Source organism: Pocillopora damicornis, chromosome 8 (genome assembly GCF_964200805.1).
Source record: "Pocillopora damicornis chromosome 8, jaPocDami1.2, whole genome shotgun sequence".
NCBI classification, from domain to species: domain Eukaryota; kingdom Metazoa; phylum Cnidaria; class Anthozoa; order Scleractinia; family Pocilloporidae; genus Pocillopora; species Pocillopora damicornis.
In genome coordinates this window covers 5,339,897-5,356,186 of record NC_142677.1, presented here as the reverse complement: position 1 = coordinate 5,356,186, position 16,290 = coordinate 5,339,897, and the positions used below count along the sequence as shown (strand labels likewise).

General features: G+C 38.1%; 1 protein-coding gene and 1 pseudogene across 1 annotated transcript in view; one reads left to right on the top strand and one right to left on the bottom strand.

Annotated features, from left to right (window-relative positions):
* Nucleotides 1-9,031: 9,031 nt before the first annotated feature.
* On the bottom strand, nucleotides 9,032-11,634 carry LOC149041096 (uncharacterized; annotated as a pseudogene).
* A 3,819-nt stretch (nucleotides 11,635-15,453) lies between these two features.
* The window catches only part of LOC149041090 (uncharacterized), a 166,395-nt gene continuing 165,558 nt past the window's right edge, over nucleotides 15,454-16,290 (top strand). The window contains exons 1-2 of the mRNA XM_089214687.1: nucleotides 15,454-15,501; nucleotides 15,732-15,833. Of these exons, the coding sequence (XP_089070813.1) occupies nucleotides 15,454-15,501; nucleotides 15,732-15,833 (150 nt within the window). The remainder of the gene's footprint in view (nucleotides 15,502-15,731; nucleotides 15,834-16,290) is intronic.

Genomic DNA, 16,290 nt, shown 5'->3' with positions numbered 1-16,290 from the left:
ACTTATTTTAGGAGAAAATCGGCATTTTCAACTGAAATTCCATTTCCGGTAAAAACAATAGCGAGAGTCGTGACGTAAGCGGTGGAACTAAAATAGTTTTCCGTTTCATCTGTTTCGTTACATTTTGAGATCGATTTGCTTGAGTTGTTTCTGTCATTGATTTAATAATACAGTACTACAGCTAGCTGTTTATAGTTCCGAATAATTTGTTTCTGGTAGGGCCTGAATTGTCGGTACAACACCAGGAAGAAAAATGACTGTTACAAACAACAGAATGTTCGAACGGCTCGACGAAATCGGCTATTTTCATTTGAACAAGTTTCACAAATTGTGGCTTCAAATTTTCGTCATTTGGAAATATTTGCGTTGTATGCCCAGTTTTGTTTGAATCAGTACAAAACTGGACGACACAACGCTTTACCATTATGAAAAAACTGAGTATATTGAAACAAACTGTAAGTAAAAAAATCGTGACGAGACCGGCAAACAACGGCTGTGGAAAAGACTCCGTGTCTTACGCGATTATTGAACGAAACTTTGTAGGTTCCACCCGTGACGTCACAAGAAAGATGGCGCCATTCAAAATGGCGAATGTTTCGAATTTGGAAGAGCTTTTTCAAAGTGAAAATGGACTTTTAAGAAAAAACGAAAGGCACCTTTGGTGTACTTGACATATTTACTAAACATCTATGTGAAAAGAAAATGAACGTTTTTTGGGTTTACATGCCCTTTAAGGTGGTCATCAAAGAAGAGAAAATGCGATTTATATATTACTATACTTTTCCATTGTTTTTCTTTTCTATATTTTGAAGAACACTCCACTCTGTGGGGCTGCAAGAAATGGTCACACTGATATTGTAAGGTTGCTCGTAGAGAACGGAGCTGATGTCAACAAAGTAAGATAGGTACGTCAGAAGGATAAGTTATACGTGTTATAAAGAGTTAAGTCAGAGTCTGAGAGTGAGAGTTTAAATTTCATTTATATTTGTAGCAGAATGTAGTCGTCTTAAAAGCAGATTCAACCATATATCCTTAAGGTAGTCATTAAAGAAGAAAATGTGGTTTTTATATTACTATCCTTTTTCATTTTTTTTCCTCTATATTTTGAAGATAAATCCACTGTGTGAAGCTGCAGGAAATGGTCACACTGATATTGTAAGGTTGCTCATAGAGAGCGGAGCTGATGTCAACAAAGAAGAATGGGTACGTTAGAAGGATAAATTGTAAATGTTATAAAGAGTTAATTCAGAGTCTGAGAGTGAGAGTTAAAATTTCATTTAAATTTGTAGCAGAATATAGTCGTCTTAAAAGCAGATTCAAAGAAGAATGGGTACATCAGAAGGATAAATTGTATATGTTGTAAAGAGTTAAGTCAGAGTCTGAGAGTGAGAGTTTGAATTTCATTTATATTTGTTGCAGTTTATATATTACTATACTTTTTCATTTTTTTTCTTTTCTATATTTTGAAGGACACTCCACTCTGTGAGGCTGCAAGAAATGTTCACACTGATATTGTAAGGTTGCTCACAGAGAACAGAGCTAATGTCAACAAAGAAGGAAGGGTACGTTAGAAGGATAAATTGTATATGTTATAAAGAGTTAAGTCAGAGTCTGAGAGTGAGAGTTAAAATTTCATTTATATTTGTAGCAGAATGTAGTCGTCTTAAAAGCAGATTCAACTATATATTCTTAGGATGGTCATTAAAGAAGAGTAAATGCGGTTTATATATTACTATACTTTTTCATTGCTTTTCTTTTCTATGTTTTGAAGGACACTCCACTCTGTGAGGCTGCAAGAAATGGTCAGACTATTATTGTAAGGTTGCTCACAGAGAATAGAGCTAATGTCAACAAAGAAGGACGGGTATGTTAGAAGTATAAATTGTATATGTTATAAAGAGTTAAGTCAGAGTCTGAGAGTGAGAGTTAAAATTTCATTTAAATTTGTAGCAGAATGTAGTCGTTTTAAAAGCAGATTCAACCGTATATCCTTAAGGTGGTCATTAAAGAAGAGAAAATGCAGTTTATATATTAAAGGAACGAGTCTCAAATGATCACATTTCACTTTCATCTACAACCGCAGTACAAATATGAATTATTTCATATAAAAACTTCACATCATTTCACTGCACGGGAAGATATGAACTCAATAAATTGATCTCGCTCCCAATGTGTGGCTTCATAGCTCAGTTGGTAGAGCATCGCACCGGTATCGCGGAGGTCACGGGTTCGAATCCCGTTGAAGCCCTGATTTTTTTTCAGGCTTCTTCTTTCCAATTGCTTAAATTGGAAAATTTACTGCGATGATCACATTTCACTTTCATCTACAACCGCAGTACAAATATAAATTATTTCATATAAAAACTTCGCATCATTTCACTGCACGGGAAGATATGACCTCAATAAATTGACCTCGCTCCCAATGTGTGGCTTCATAGCTCAGTTGGTAGAGCATCGCACCGGTATCGCGGAGGTCACGGGTTCGAATCCCGTTGAAGCCCTGATTTTTTTTCAGGCTTCTTCTTTCCAATTGCTTAAATTGGAAAATTTACTGCGATGATCACATTTCACTTTCATCTACAACCGCAGTACAAATATGAATTATTTCATATAAAAACTTCACAGTTTATATATTACTATACTTTTTCATTGTTTTTGTTTTCTATGTTTTGAAGGTCATTCTACTATTTAAGACTGCAAGAAATGGTCACACGAATATTAAAAGGTTGCTCATTAAGAACAGAGCTGATGTCAACAAAGAAGGACGGGTACGTTAGAAGGATAAATTGAATATGTTATAAAGAGTAAAGTCAAGAGTCTGAGAGAGTTTAAATTTCATTTAAATTTGTAGTAGAATGTAGTCTTCTTAAAAGCAGTTTTAACCATATATCCTTAAGGAGGTCATTAAATGAGAGAAAATGCGGTTTATATTTTACTATACTCTACATTTCTCATTGTGTTTTTCTTTCCTTTCTGAAATACGACCTTGAAAGGTTTTCTATGGCCGTTCAAAGTTTTGATTTGCTATTGAGTAAAACGTTGCAAGAAATTGCGAACTCTGTCCATTTCCTTCTCAATGTTTCTTTCATAACGTTATAGTGCCACCCCAGCATGAGATGATATGCTTGCGAGCTATTAGGGAACTGGGATGGAAAGCAAGGAAAATCTGGCCATAAAACATTTCGAGACGGAATCTTTATTCAAGAAAGGGCTTATCTTTAAAAGCGCAAAACGGAGGAACGTCTTGCGTCTTTTACACGTACGTTTACAGATTCACCATGCTTCAATCGCTGTTTACTAGACTTAACAACCAGAAAAGTGCGTAGCGAGGCACAGAAATTTTTTAAATGGAGGAGGAGTTTTCTAACAAATTTTTGTATCTAAGAATAAATTTTATGAAACGAACACTTACATTTACCACAACAAAAAGTAGTGTACATTCAGGTGTCATTTTCCAGCCATAATCCGTATCATGTTTAAAGTTTGAGACTCGACCTATCGTTAGTTCTAAAGCTAATTTTGTCGCTTAAAAAGTAAGAAATTTGTTTTGTTCTGAATCGAGTATTACTTAGTTTATTTAGTTTTCATTTACATATTTTAACCGCCAAATAGTGTACTCCAATCGGACCGGAAATAAAGAACTGGCGTTAGTTCGATTCCCAAATTTTAAGAATACTCGTAGAAAGGGAACACTTATATCTAAAATGATATTTACTGTTGAAAAGCTGTTCCAGTTTCACTTTTTATTTTCCATCTATACTTTAAATCAGGTTTTTCAAATCGAGTATAATTTAATTTTTTAGTTTTTTTTCATTTAAATTTGATACCTCCAAAAAGTGTATCTCGATTTAACCGGAGCTGAAGAGCATCTAGGAAACCTGGACAGAAAGCTATGGAAACCTGGCCAAAAAAAAAGTTTCGAGAAGCGTAAAAGTTATGAATGTCTTGCGTTAATGAGTGGTGTTACTAAACTTAACGTCCAGAAAATTGCATGGCGATGTATTGAATTTTTTTAAAAAAGGGTCTTTTAGCAAATATCTCTATTAAACAATACTTTAAGGAAATAAACACTCGTAATTATCATTGCAAAAACTACTCTAAGCTAAGTTTTCATTTTCCAGTCATAGTTCGTATTACGTTTGAAATTTGGGAATCGAACTATCCCTAACTCCAAAGCCAATTTTGTTGCTCGAAAAGTAGGATGTCCATTTTTTTTTCTGAATCGAGTAATACTTAGTTTATGTAGTTTTCATTTAAATGTTTTAAGTGCCAAATAGTGTACTCCAATCGGACCGGAAAAAAAAAGTCGCGGTTAAACTGGAAAAGGAACTTTGTATCGACAGAGGCGTAGATAAAAAGCAAGACAAACCTGGTCAGAAAATCTTTCCATGTCACATAGTTTTATTCGAAAATCAAAGTGCTCTGTGAGCAAACTCGTGAATTGACACATGATTTTTTAGATTATGTTTAATGTTATCTGGTTTAGGGAATTTTGTGGTTGATTGTCATATCTAGAGTACGAGCAGTAGTTCAGTGTTCGCTAATGTAGCAAAGAAACAAAGTAACGTTGGGATAAGAAGGCACTACTATTGAAATGATCAGATGCTATTACATTTGACAAGGTGGATGATGTCATGTATTTTAAACGTCTATCATTTTTGTTTCTGGTTCTAAAGAAAAGGTTGGCAGTAAATGTGGGTGAAAAGTGAAATTTTACTGTCTTTCGTTGTAAATATTAGAAAATCAAGGCAATGCTGTCTTAATGAAAACATTAACGATTCCCTCTTTATCAAATGAGACAAACGGGAGCGATATAACTAAGCCAAGCCTGCCACCGTCATTTTGGATCTCCGCCTGGGTAGATTTAAGTCACGTGCTAGGCAACGTATAATCAATAACAAGATAGAATTTCATTTCAGGCCTATTTATCAGTTTTGTGGTGAGTAACTTTCGCATTTTAGTACGTTGTATGTATGTTGAATCTTCAAATTGTCTTGAAACTTAAAAGAAAATTGTTCTTTAAAAATTCACTGAAAATCGGTAGCTAAAATTTTTTGTTTAGGTGTCAGGTCACATCCCTGAAACGAAAAGGGTTGAAGGCGTTCTGCATGGAGGCATCGTCAAACACTAAACATCATGGTGAGTTTTGGAATAAGTTAAGACCTTTGTTGCCAAGCAAAGAAAAGAAGCAATCAAAGATAATTCTGATTGAGAATGAGCGTGTAATTACCGATTCATTAATGGTGGCTGAAATGTTTAACAACTACTTTTGCGAGGTGTCCAGGAGTGATGGTGACAGTAAGGAAATGGTTGAGTTTGTTGATCATCCTAGCGTTAAAGTCATTGCTGAGAAAACTTGTGATGATGTTTTTGACCTCGTCCCAGTTGATGTTGGCTACATAAGGAAAATTTTGGATTCTCTTGACCCTCGCAAGGCTGTTGGGTGCGATAAGATATCTCAGAGGCTACTTCGTTTATCCTCACCTGCTATTGCCGAGCCGGTTACCCGTTTAATCAATAATTTTATCACCAACCGTCAATGGCCAATAGTTTGGAAAAGCAGCGACGTTGTTCCTGTTTTCAAGAAGAAAAGTATGACGGATAAGACCTGCTATCGTCCAGTCTCTGTTCTGACTTCCTTATCGAAATTATATGAGAAGGTATTGTTCGATCAAATCTATGAAGCCTTTCACTGGCGACTCTCACCGAACCTGTCTGGCTTTCTCAAGGGTCACTCGTGTTGCACGGCCTTATTGAAATTGACTGAAGATTGGAGAGCCTGTCTTGACAGAAGAGAAGCTGTTGCAGCGGTGGCTATCGACCTAAGTAAAGCTTTTGACTCTGTTTGTCACCCGCTTCTCCTAGCTAAATTAAAGGCATATGGTTTTACGCATGATACGCTGGAAACTATGACCGCTTACCTTACTGGACGAAGACAGAGAGTCAAACTTGACGGGGTATATTCTTCGTGGAGAACCGTTAAAACTGGTGTACCACAGGGGTCCCTGTTGGGTCCTCTCCTATTTAATTTGTATGTTAATGATCTTAATTATTTTATTACTAGTACGTCCTTGAGGCTATATGCAGACGACACTACTCATTACGCCTCTGGTGTCTCACCAACAGTATTGCAGTATATAATTAACTCTGATCTGAGCGTTCTATCGAGATGGTTCTCAATGAATTTTTTACAGATTAATGCCGCCAAAACGCAAGCTATCGCTATTGGCCCGTCTTCATACCAGTATGATTTCCATCTTAATGATTCTAATGTCCATACAAAGGACACACTCAAAATCCTTGGGGTGGTCCTAGATAGCAAATTAACATTTAAAGCGCACATAAAGCAACAGCTGAATAAGGGATGCGCAAAGGCTTCGGCTTTGCGGAGAATACGTAAGTTTATTTCAAAGGACGTGTTAGTTCGTTTATATAAGGCCTATGTCCTCCCTCATCTTGAGTACTGCAGTCCCCTTTTACTGGGAGTAGGTAACGCGGAGACTACAAAAATAGAGACAACTAATTACTTTATATTAAGAACTATATTAGGCTTCTCGAAGTCTGTGTCATACGACTTCCTCCTCAAGTTGGCCGACATTAAGTCTTTAGAGAATCGTAGGCAATTCCAATCGTTGGTTATGTTATATAAGTGCTTGTATGATAAGGGGGCTCCTTATATAAGTGATTTTTTTCATTTTAGAAATGTACCGTATAGTTTACGCGGGCTCAGTACAAGGCTAGATTTACCTCCTTTTAATCTTGAGTTTTTACATCGGTCTTTTTCATTTTTAGCTAGTAAACTTTGGAATGCGCTACTCCCTAGACTCAGAGAATCTCAAGATATTGCTTCATTTAAGCGTTCTCTTAAAGCCCACATGGCTTAATGGTAGTGATTGTAAATATCGTTATTGTTGTTAATATTGTTAATATTGTAACTTCTAATTGATAGCTCTTGTCCATGATTTTCGATCCTGTTTTTAGCTTTTTAATAGATTTACTTATTATTTGTATTCTTACAGAAATTATGCTTTATTTCTAATTGTACATACACGTACACGTTTTAACGAGAACTTCTGTACTCCTAGGTGTCACGTGTTTAAATAAAGGATTGATTGATTGATTGATTGATTTGATTTTGGTGTTAACTTGTTATTTCGTCAGTCGCCGGCAGCTTCTGTTGCTTCACACAGGAAAAACACACGCGATGAAACGTAATGATCAATTTTGTCCTCAATCTCACGCCATAACAGAAAAAGCTTTTGAACATCTGTAAACTCCGAGCGCTTCGCAGTGAGTGATATTTTCAATGAATCTTCGGATTTTTTTCAAGTTCAAGGATTGTAAATTACAATTTTATAAAAAAACGAAGGTTGTTCTGTTATTTCAGTGTGAATCCTTGCATGCCTGCCAGTCGCTGGCGCCGCTTGTTGAAACTAAAACGAAAAAAAAAAACTCTTTTAAGATTATCATTGGCTTCTTTTTCACCCCACCACTATTCTTAGCAACGAAGGTCGCCATTTCGTCTGTTTATTGCGCGCCAAAAACTATCAAATGCACTCAAAAGCCTAAAATCTAAAAAAAGTTTACAGGAATCGACCAATCGAGCGAGCGAGCGAGCGAATGCCATTCCCCACATCGTATCTATAACTCGCTCTTGCGCATGCGCGCAATTCACGAGTTAAAAAGGGGTAAATTTGTTAAGAAGTGCAAAACTTGTGAATGCCTTGATTTTTTCGGATGCGTGCAAGACTCACCCTGATTAAATTGTTGTTTACTAGACTTTACTGCCAGATAATAGCATGGTGATGTGTTGAAAATTTTTAAAAGGAGAAGGATTTTTAAAAAAATTCTTATATAGGTAACACTTATATTTAATATGATATTTACCGTTTAAATGCTGTTCCAGGTTCTAAAAGAAAGGGGTAAATTTGTTAAGAAAGCTTAAGAGTAAATGTCAATAAAAATCACAGATTATCGAAAAAGTCGCGGACACGGTCAAAAATCGATTTGGTTCATTTTTTGCCTGTGGGTAGCCTTATCTAGTAAACAAACGGAAATGGAGTTAGATTTTTTAAATATGCACTTTAACGGGAATAATTTGTTTTAACATTTCCGGGGGTAAATAGCTCAAATTTCACCGAGCGCGATCCTGAAATTATGCACTTTTCGGGCACTTGTCATGCTAACAAAAATGTAACGGAAGGACTTTTCTAGTCATAGAAATATTGAGTTGGACTTGTATTACCTAGACAAAGTGATAGTTTTTGTCTGATGTTATTCTTGGAGGAGCTTCGTCCCTATTAAGAGACGACATCTTCGGCCTTTCGAAATTAAGGCAAAGGTGGCCTAGAATAGCTTGGCAAAAATACATGTGGTAGTGTCTCAAAGTTTACAATAACACTACCAAGAAGCCTTGAAAGATAGTTCTTTACGATGTGGGTTTTATTTCTTTGGGACCTTTGACTATCAAAAGATGACCACCAGCCAAATTTCAGTTAAATTACCATGACTCCATAATGAGATGCATAATAACAAAATTAAACGCGTCGGACACAAATAACTGTTTTGGTCAGTTATATCATCACTGGCCGTTAAAATGACTAGAAACATATTAAAATGTCTATAACTACACTTGATTTTTATATACGGAGACAGGAGAAACAATTTTCGACTTTTGCTACCCTTTGAGAATCACGCCATAATTCTGCATAATTCTACACACAACAGGTTAAACAGTTCAATTGCACTCAAAAGGTTAAATTTGGCACAAAGCCGTTAGTTTCCGTTTACTTCTCATCCGCTGAACATGGATTCGAGCATTTGCATCCCTTCTGCGCCTTCTGCACTCGCCAGTTTCGAATTTACTAAAAATCGTCCAACACAAAGATGAGGTTTCACAAGCAATGGTGAGCTCAAGTGACTAAAATCCGATACGTAGGACTCTGCTGTCACGCAACGCCTCCATGTAAATAATACACGCACCGCTTTTATAATCAGCAGATCAGTTATTCGTAAAACGTTCAGTGCTCAGTTACTTGGAAGAGCAGGTACACTCCTGGACTAATTGCGTGAGTCGTGCGATGAATGGCTTTTTCCTCTTCTGAGGTGAAATGTCAGAAATATCCAGCCCAAGGTCTATGCACATGTCTCTTAGCCTATCCACTCTTAAAGTTGTGAGTGTACGTTTTTGTACAAGTTAACAGATGTTTAGATCGAAAGATACAATCGGATGTTGAATAGCCACATCTCTCATCACATTTGCACACACTGCAGATAGATGGCTCTCAGCTTCGGCGGAAATTTCGTCCTTGTCGACGCTCTCCATGTCCACTTCTGAGATTTCACTAGCTTTTGCTCGGTTATCGGCGGCTGTAACTTCTAATCGCTTCTTTACTGAAAGACGGCTGAAGAAGCCACTAATCTGCTGCGACGTAAGGACTTCATCAGGTTGAAATCGACGTCCCCCCGCTTGGTCTCTTGCTGGGCTCGTGGTTTTCGAAACTTCCTGTGGATCGCTTTTCCGTCCACTATACTCCCCTTTTTGAAATTGGTCAGTTAAGAATTCGGTCTGTTTCCTTGTAAAACGCACCTTTTTCTTAATTGTCTTCAGGGCCCAACCCATTGGAAGAGGCGGCAAGCCGTCTCTCTTTGATTGTGCAGCAACTTGAACGCTTGGTATTCGACTGCGTCCCTCCATCAGCTTGGAAGAATATTCTCTTTTAGCTTTATCGTAAAGAGTTTCCTGTTCGAGCATCATTTGGTGTTTTCCAGTATCTAGGTGTGTCTGGAGGTTTGCAAAGCGACTGTAGGCTTTTACACATCCTTCTTCTGGACACGGGAAAAGCATGTCATCTGGCTTATATTCCCCAATACAGCTTCGATCTTGGTTTTCGCCCTCAGTTAAGAAATTTGCTTTGACAGAGCTTTCCTTAATATTTCGGTGTCTCACAATCTTGAACGTCGGTGCGCCACTTGACTCTGCGATGGCGAGTCTAGGATTTCCAATTTTTCGGGCTACTTCATGACTCCTTCGAACTTGGCCCATGGCACTACTTTACCGGAACCTACATTGAATGCTCTCCACACTCGTGTGTCACTTTCATCGTACTCAAAATTGTTGAGTAAGCTTATGCTATCCCATTTGATATTAAAGGTGCTTGACGGTTTGGCAGCAACATAACTTGCTTTCTCTCCTGTGGTTTCTTGGCCAGATTCAATGGCTGTTTTGAACTGTAGAGCGTTGATGACATCATTGCCTTCGTTTACGTACCTTCCAACGTACCTTCCCTTGATTGTTGCCGCTTTGCGATCACATACCCCCTTTCCACCTTGAGGGTCCGAAAAGTCGTTTCTTACAAAAGCCACTCCCATGGCATCACTGGCCAGCTTAGCTGAGATGATTGAATTTCCGCTGTGATAACAGCCAGCGTTATCTTGTTTGTAATAAGCCATTTCTAGCTCTGGAATTTCCTTTTTCAGGGTAGTGAGGCAGTCAAGCATAATCGAAGCCACAGTCACACTGTCTTGGGCGCAGCTTTGAAATACGTGAACAGGTGTCTGCGATTCAAAGTGCTCAGAACCCTCTGACCGTCTTACGGCAACACTAATGTGCCATGGCAATCCTCGCTTTGCAAACCAATCTGACTGCGCCTCTCAATATTTTCGGGGCATATATTTCATTGCCCAGTCCTGGACTAACAACACCGATCGGCTGTCGAGTTTGGCTAAAACTGAATGCTTCGCCTCAGCTTGGTGGACTGAACGTAGCTGATGGGCTTTCCAGCAAATGATATCATCCCTTGCCTGTTTGATGGTAAGTTGCATGTCAGCTTGATCTTCTGCTGACGAGAGCGCACTTGAACACTCGTCTTCTATGGTACACAATACTTCCTGTAACTCATAACACTGCTCATCTGACTCATTGTGGAGATGGTCGCAGGAGCCCCGATTTTCAGCATTGCTCTGGTCACTTAGCGCGTAAATTCGACAATGATCGGGAACCTTTGTGGCCTCCACTGCATGTACCTAAAATAAAAAGTAGAATGACAAGCGCGTGATTCAATGTATATTTACAAAGCATTGCATGCGCATATGATCGAAATTTCAAAAAGATTACTTAATCGATTCTCAGCGTTGTATACATGTGTGTAAGCGTATTACAGTGAATTCTAAACTATTGTTTCATTAAGTAAGCATAAAGAAGACTTGGAGAGAAAGAAAGAGGTAGCCGTGAATCATAGTAAGAAGTTTACTACATTTGCAAAGGCAACGCATAATTATAAAATATGCACCCACCTTGTAGTCGCCCTTTAGGTACTGCTTCGAAAAACGAAGTTGCTGCTTAATTTCCCTCGCTCATTGCTGAGTCTTGCCATAGTCAACAAGCTTGTCTACGAGTTTTTCTATAGCATCAACTGCTTCCATTCCTGATGCTGAAAAGTTATCAAGTCCTTGCAGAGACTTGCGAACAGATGAAGAACACACGGCCCAAACTCTCTGTAGAGTTCTCTTACTCATAGGCTCAAAGTTGGTTTCACAGCAGTATTGTTGATACTATTGGACAATACGCTCTGGTATCATTGTTCTGATAACATTGGGTGTTTTTATGATCTCGCCAGTCGACAATTTAGAAGTTTTTCCCCGAAAGGAACATCTTGAGTAACGTGTGGACTCGTTATGAAAGAAACAAAATGTTCTAATCTTACAGGTTCAATTCTCATTCTCCTTTTCTCCTGGTTTGGAAGAGGAGCAGCTCTTCCGTGTATCAGGCTTCGCGAAAATCCCGCTTCTTGTTAAGATAAGTTCAATCTCTGTCTCAGCACCTGAAAATTGTAAAAAACGCTTGTGGCTTCCTCTGCGCCACAAACGCCACCCACAATATCATGTAAAGATTAAGACATTCTTTTTCTGCTGGAGCTAAAGCAACCGTTGTCTTTATTCCCTTCACCGACGATTATTACGCTTTTGTTTTCTGTTTACTTTCGTTAACCCATCACATTTGTTTTCCGTGGGAAAATTGTATTGTTATTTTCGTTCCATAAGGTTTTCACTGCACGGTTTATATTTGTGAAATTTTGTAAAGTCTATTTCTTTGTTGTATCGTTCTCGTTTATGATGGCAATATATTTGTTTAGATCTTATATGTGAGGCAGAATGAATTGTTTGTTGATCTCGTTACGTGACAGATTATCATATGTCACGCAGAGTGACAGGAACCTGTGAAAAATTAAAATCCGGCAAATCGCTAGCGTTACCTGCCGTTTTGTACGGGACCCTTTTTGTGTGCGACGTCAATAAAAACAAAATTAAGATCAAAGTGGACTAAACGTAACTGGGTTGTGACGCGCTGTAGAAAATGACAACAACAAGTAACTTTATTTTACTCATCCCGGCTCAGTGGCTTCAATGAGTTAGCCGGTAGGCCACCTTCACACCAAATTTCAAAGGACAGTATTTCGAAAATATCTTCCAAGCGGAATAACAAGGGTCTATAAAAGATTTCTAAGGTGAGGAACTATTTATGTCAAAGCAAAAATAAAAAGCTTAGTGCGGCTGCGACTCAAACAATGCTTTGCTTGTGACATTGCAATGTTGATTTTGTTCATTTCAATATGGCGCCATTTACAATTTTAGCGAAGTTTGGTTGGTTGGTACATCAAAACAGCGGAAGATACCAGAAAAATGAAATGATGAATTTGAAGACCCACCTTATAAGCCCTCGTGATAGTATTGCTGGAGATTTTGAGAAACTACCACATGCATTTTTGCCACACTACATTAGGCCGGGTTTGGCATGAATTAAATATGGCGAACACGTCCACTGGTAATTAACCCGTGGTTTCGTCAGGAAGGACACGATACAAAAAATATCATTATATCTTGGTAATGGAAGGCCACATGTATATATTTATAGCTAGAGAAGTCCTGCTGTTGCATTTTAGTTCATGCAAGGACGGCCTGAAAACTGCATAATTTAGAGCTCGCAGGCACTCATTTTCGATCATGCAATTAGTATCGGTTTATTTCCGTTAAAATGAATATTTACAGAAACTAACCTCACTTCACTTTAAGTAGTACCTATAGCTACCTGTAGACAAAAAATGGGACGAAATGATTTTTTTACCATGTCCGCGATTTTGTTATTTTTCTTTGATTTTTAGAGACATTCACTCTTAAAAGTTATGAATGTGTTGCGTTCATGAGTGGCGCGTCTTTCTATTTTTTTCTCGTTTTCCTTTCGACACTTTATGGCGCCACCCCACTCACTAGATGACATGCCTGCGAGCTATTAGGAAACCTGGATAGAAAGCGATGGAAATCTGGCCAGAAAAAAAGTTTCGAGACGGGAAAGGGCTTCAAATTTATGAATGTTTTGCGTTTATGAGTGGTGCGTAACAGATTTACCATATTTGAATCGTTTACTAGCCTTAACGCCTACAAAAATTGCGTGGCGATGTATTGAATTTTTTAAAAGGAGGACGGTCTGTTAGCAAATATCTCTATTTAACAATACTTTAAGGAAATAAACACTTGTAATTATCATTGCAAAAACTACTTTAAGCTAATTTTTCATTTTCCTGCCTGTTTCGAGAAGAACATTGCTCGCGTGACATTTGCGTTACGTTTAAAAGTTTATTTAGTTTAATATTTCACTTTTTCTTTTCACTTATTGATCACCTTGATTGACACTGAAATATGAGTAAGTTGATGGTTTTTAGTTTGTTTTACCACAGGCGGCCCAAGCTCCAGCTGTAAGATGATCATCTTACGCAATAACGGTCATGGCGGAATTATAAGAGTTTGTATGGGCATATTTACGACCGCCCTCAGAAATAAAAATACCTCGCCTCGCTTCCACAGCGTATTGCTTGTTATCTGACCGTTTACTTTGATGAAAAGAGCCCATTTGAGCGAGTTGTTCATTTCGAGGTTTTCAACGTACATAAGAAAAGCCCAAGGCTGAACACTCCATTTCCGAACGCCTGCTCCGAGAAGCGAAAAATCCAAGCTCAAAATGACCGGGCGGCCACAAATCCAACACAGAATCTAAGCACACATACTGTAGTTTCATTTCAATTCACTACAAACTCAATCTTCCCCGTGCAACCGACGCTAAGCCGCGGTTTGCTTCAAAAATTTCCAGTTTAGAGGTTTCTAACAGCCCGCGACCACATCAACCTTGACACACGACCGTTGAAACCCTACCTCCTTTTCAAACTGAGCCTCGCCGGGGACCACACCGTCAGTTATTATCAATAAACTGTTTTAGAACCACGGGTCCCCTCCGGTCGAAATCGATCGAGAGGCTATTGTTTTATCCTAAAGTAAAAGAAATAAGTATCTACAAGGGCACTTGGCAAGAAACACATAGACGAAGTGCGAAATTTAGCGTAGCCGGCAACTAAGAATAAAGTGAATACTTACATGGCTGAGCGACTTGTTCTATTGTGACTCACATTCTCTTGCGGACGAAGCGAAATAACAGTTGTCTTGTTGGCAGAATTAAAATAGGTATGTCCAGATAGAACTAAATTGAATGCTGGTATAAATCCTTGCCAGGTTTTCCTCTGACTACGAAAATAATCACACATTTGTAAACATTTCCTAAGGCGAATTCGATTGGTCGATCGAAACAATAGCCTCTTGATCGATTTCGACCGGAGGGTACTTAGTTTATATAATTTTCATTGAAATGTTTTAAGTACCAAATAGTGTACTCCAATCGGACCGGAAATAAAAAACTCGCGGTTAAACTGGAAGAGAACTTTGCATCGGCCTAGGCCATGGATAAAAAGCAAGGCAAACCTCGCCAGAAAATCTTTCGATGCCACATATTTTTATTCGAAAAAAGGGGTAAATTTGTCAAGAAGTGGAAAACTTGTGAATGCCTTCGATTTTTTCGGATGCGTGCAACAGACTCACCCTAATTAAATCGTTGTTTACTAGACTTTACTGCCAGATAATTGCATGGTGACTGTTGAAAATTTTTAAAAGGAGAAGGATTTTTAAATAGTTAGGTACGGTCAGTGACACGTGCAGCTGTGCCTCGTGTACCACTTTTTAGTTTTAATTATATTTTGACGTTTTCTGTGATATTTCGAAACAGACGCACGGGAACACGGAATCTGTTTTTTATAGATATGTTTATTCAAAAGCATTTATGTTGTTGACAGTGACGTAATTTGTGAGTCTGTTCTCAAATAGATCATGTGTGAGAATCATTCCAAAAGCTATAATATTATGAGCTGAATTATACCCAGATTTAAATTGGTTTATATCTCAGGTCTGTAGGAGGACAGACGCATAGATGACGTGGCCAATAACACCCTCTCGCGTCTCTATTACATAAAACAAATAGATTCCAAGTTGCCATGGGTCTGTTTAGTTATAGATCACAGAGGCCTTTCAAAAATGAAGTTTATTCATTTCTCTTTCGATGAAGTAATTTCGGATATGGATCGCGTTGTTTTATCTGGATACTGCGAGTCTTCTGGTGAAAAGGTCGACTGACTGAGTACACTGTGACTAGTTTACAACTGTTTTTTCTCACCACATTTTTACTTCATGTAAGGTCCGTTCGTACGGTATTTACACACGATTTGGTAGTAACGGAAATCGAACTAGTGAAAAAGTAAAAACTTTTACCATATAACTTTACTTTTCTTTAGGTCATTAAATAAGGGAAGGTAAGCTTTACATATTTCTGTCTCATTTTGTTATTTGTTTCCTAGCTTCTTGGCTTGAATCCACTCCAAAAAGCTGTCGAAATTGGTCACAGTGATATTGTTAAGTTGCTTGTGGATAATGGAGCTGATTTCAATGTAACAACCTTGGTACGTAGTAACCTCAACTGTAATTTTTTATGTAGAGTTTAGTCAAAGCATAAACTTTAGTCATAGTGATGTAACATGTCCTCTTAATTCAGTGATGTACTCCTGAAGATGTAGTTGTTATGGTGTGTAAAGATTGTTGCTACTGCCTTGCTTGAAAAGAGATATCGAACGCTCAGTCATGAGGGTTATAATAGTTTTTTTTAAACCGAAGGTGCCCTTTTTGCCTAGTGGCTTAAATTCTGCATACAAAAATACTCCTGGTGATCTCTTGCTACGAAGAGCTGCCGAGTGCGGTTTGCCTATGGGGAGATTTGACCGCATTCAATTACTTCTCTTAGTGGAAAATACTTAGGATTTGCATGTACATGTATCTTCTAACTGTGTTGTCTCTCTTCAAGATAAATAATTATAGTTCAGTTGCTGTTCAGATGAATGCAATGTTGAATTCACGAGGATG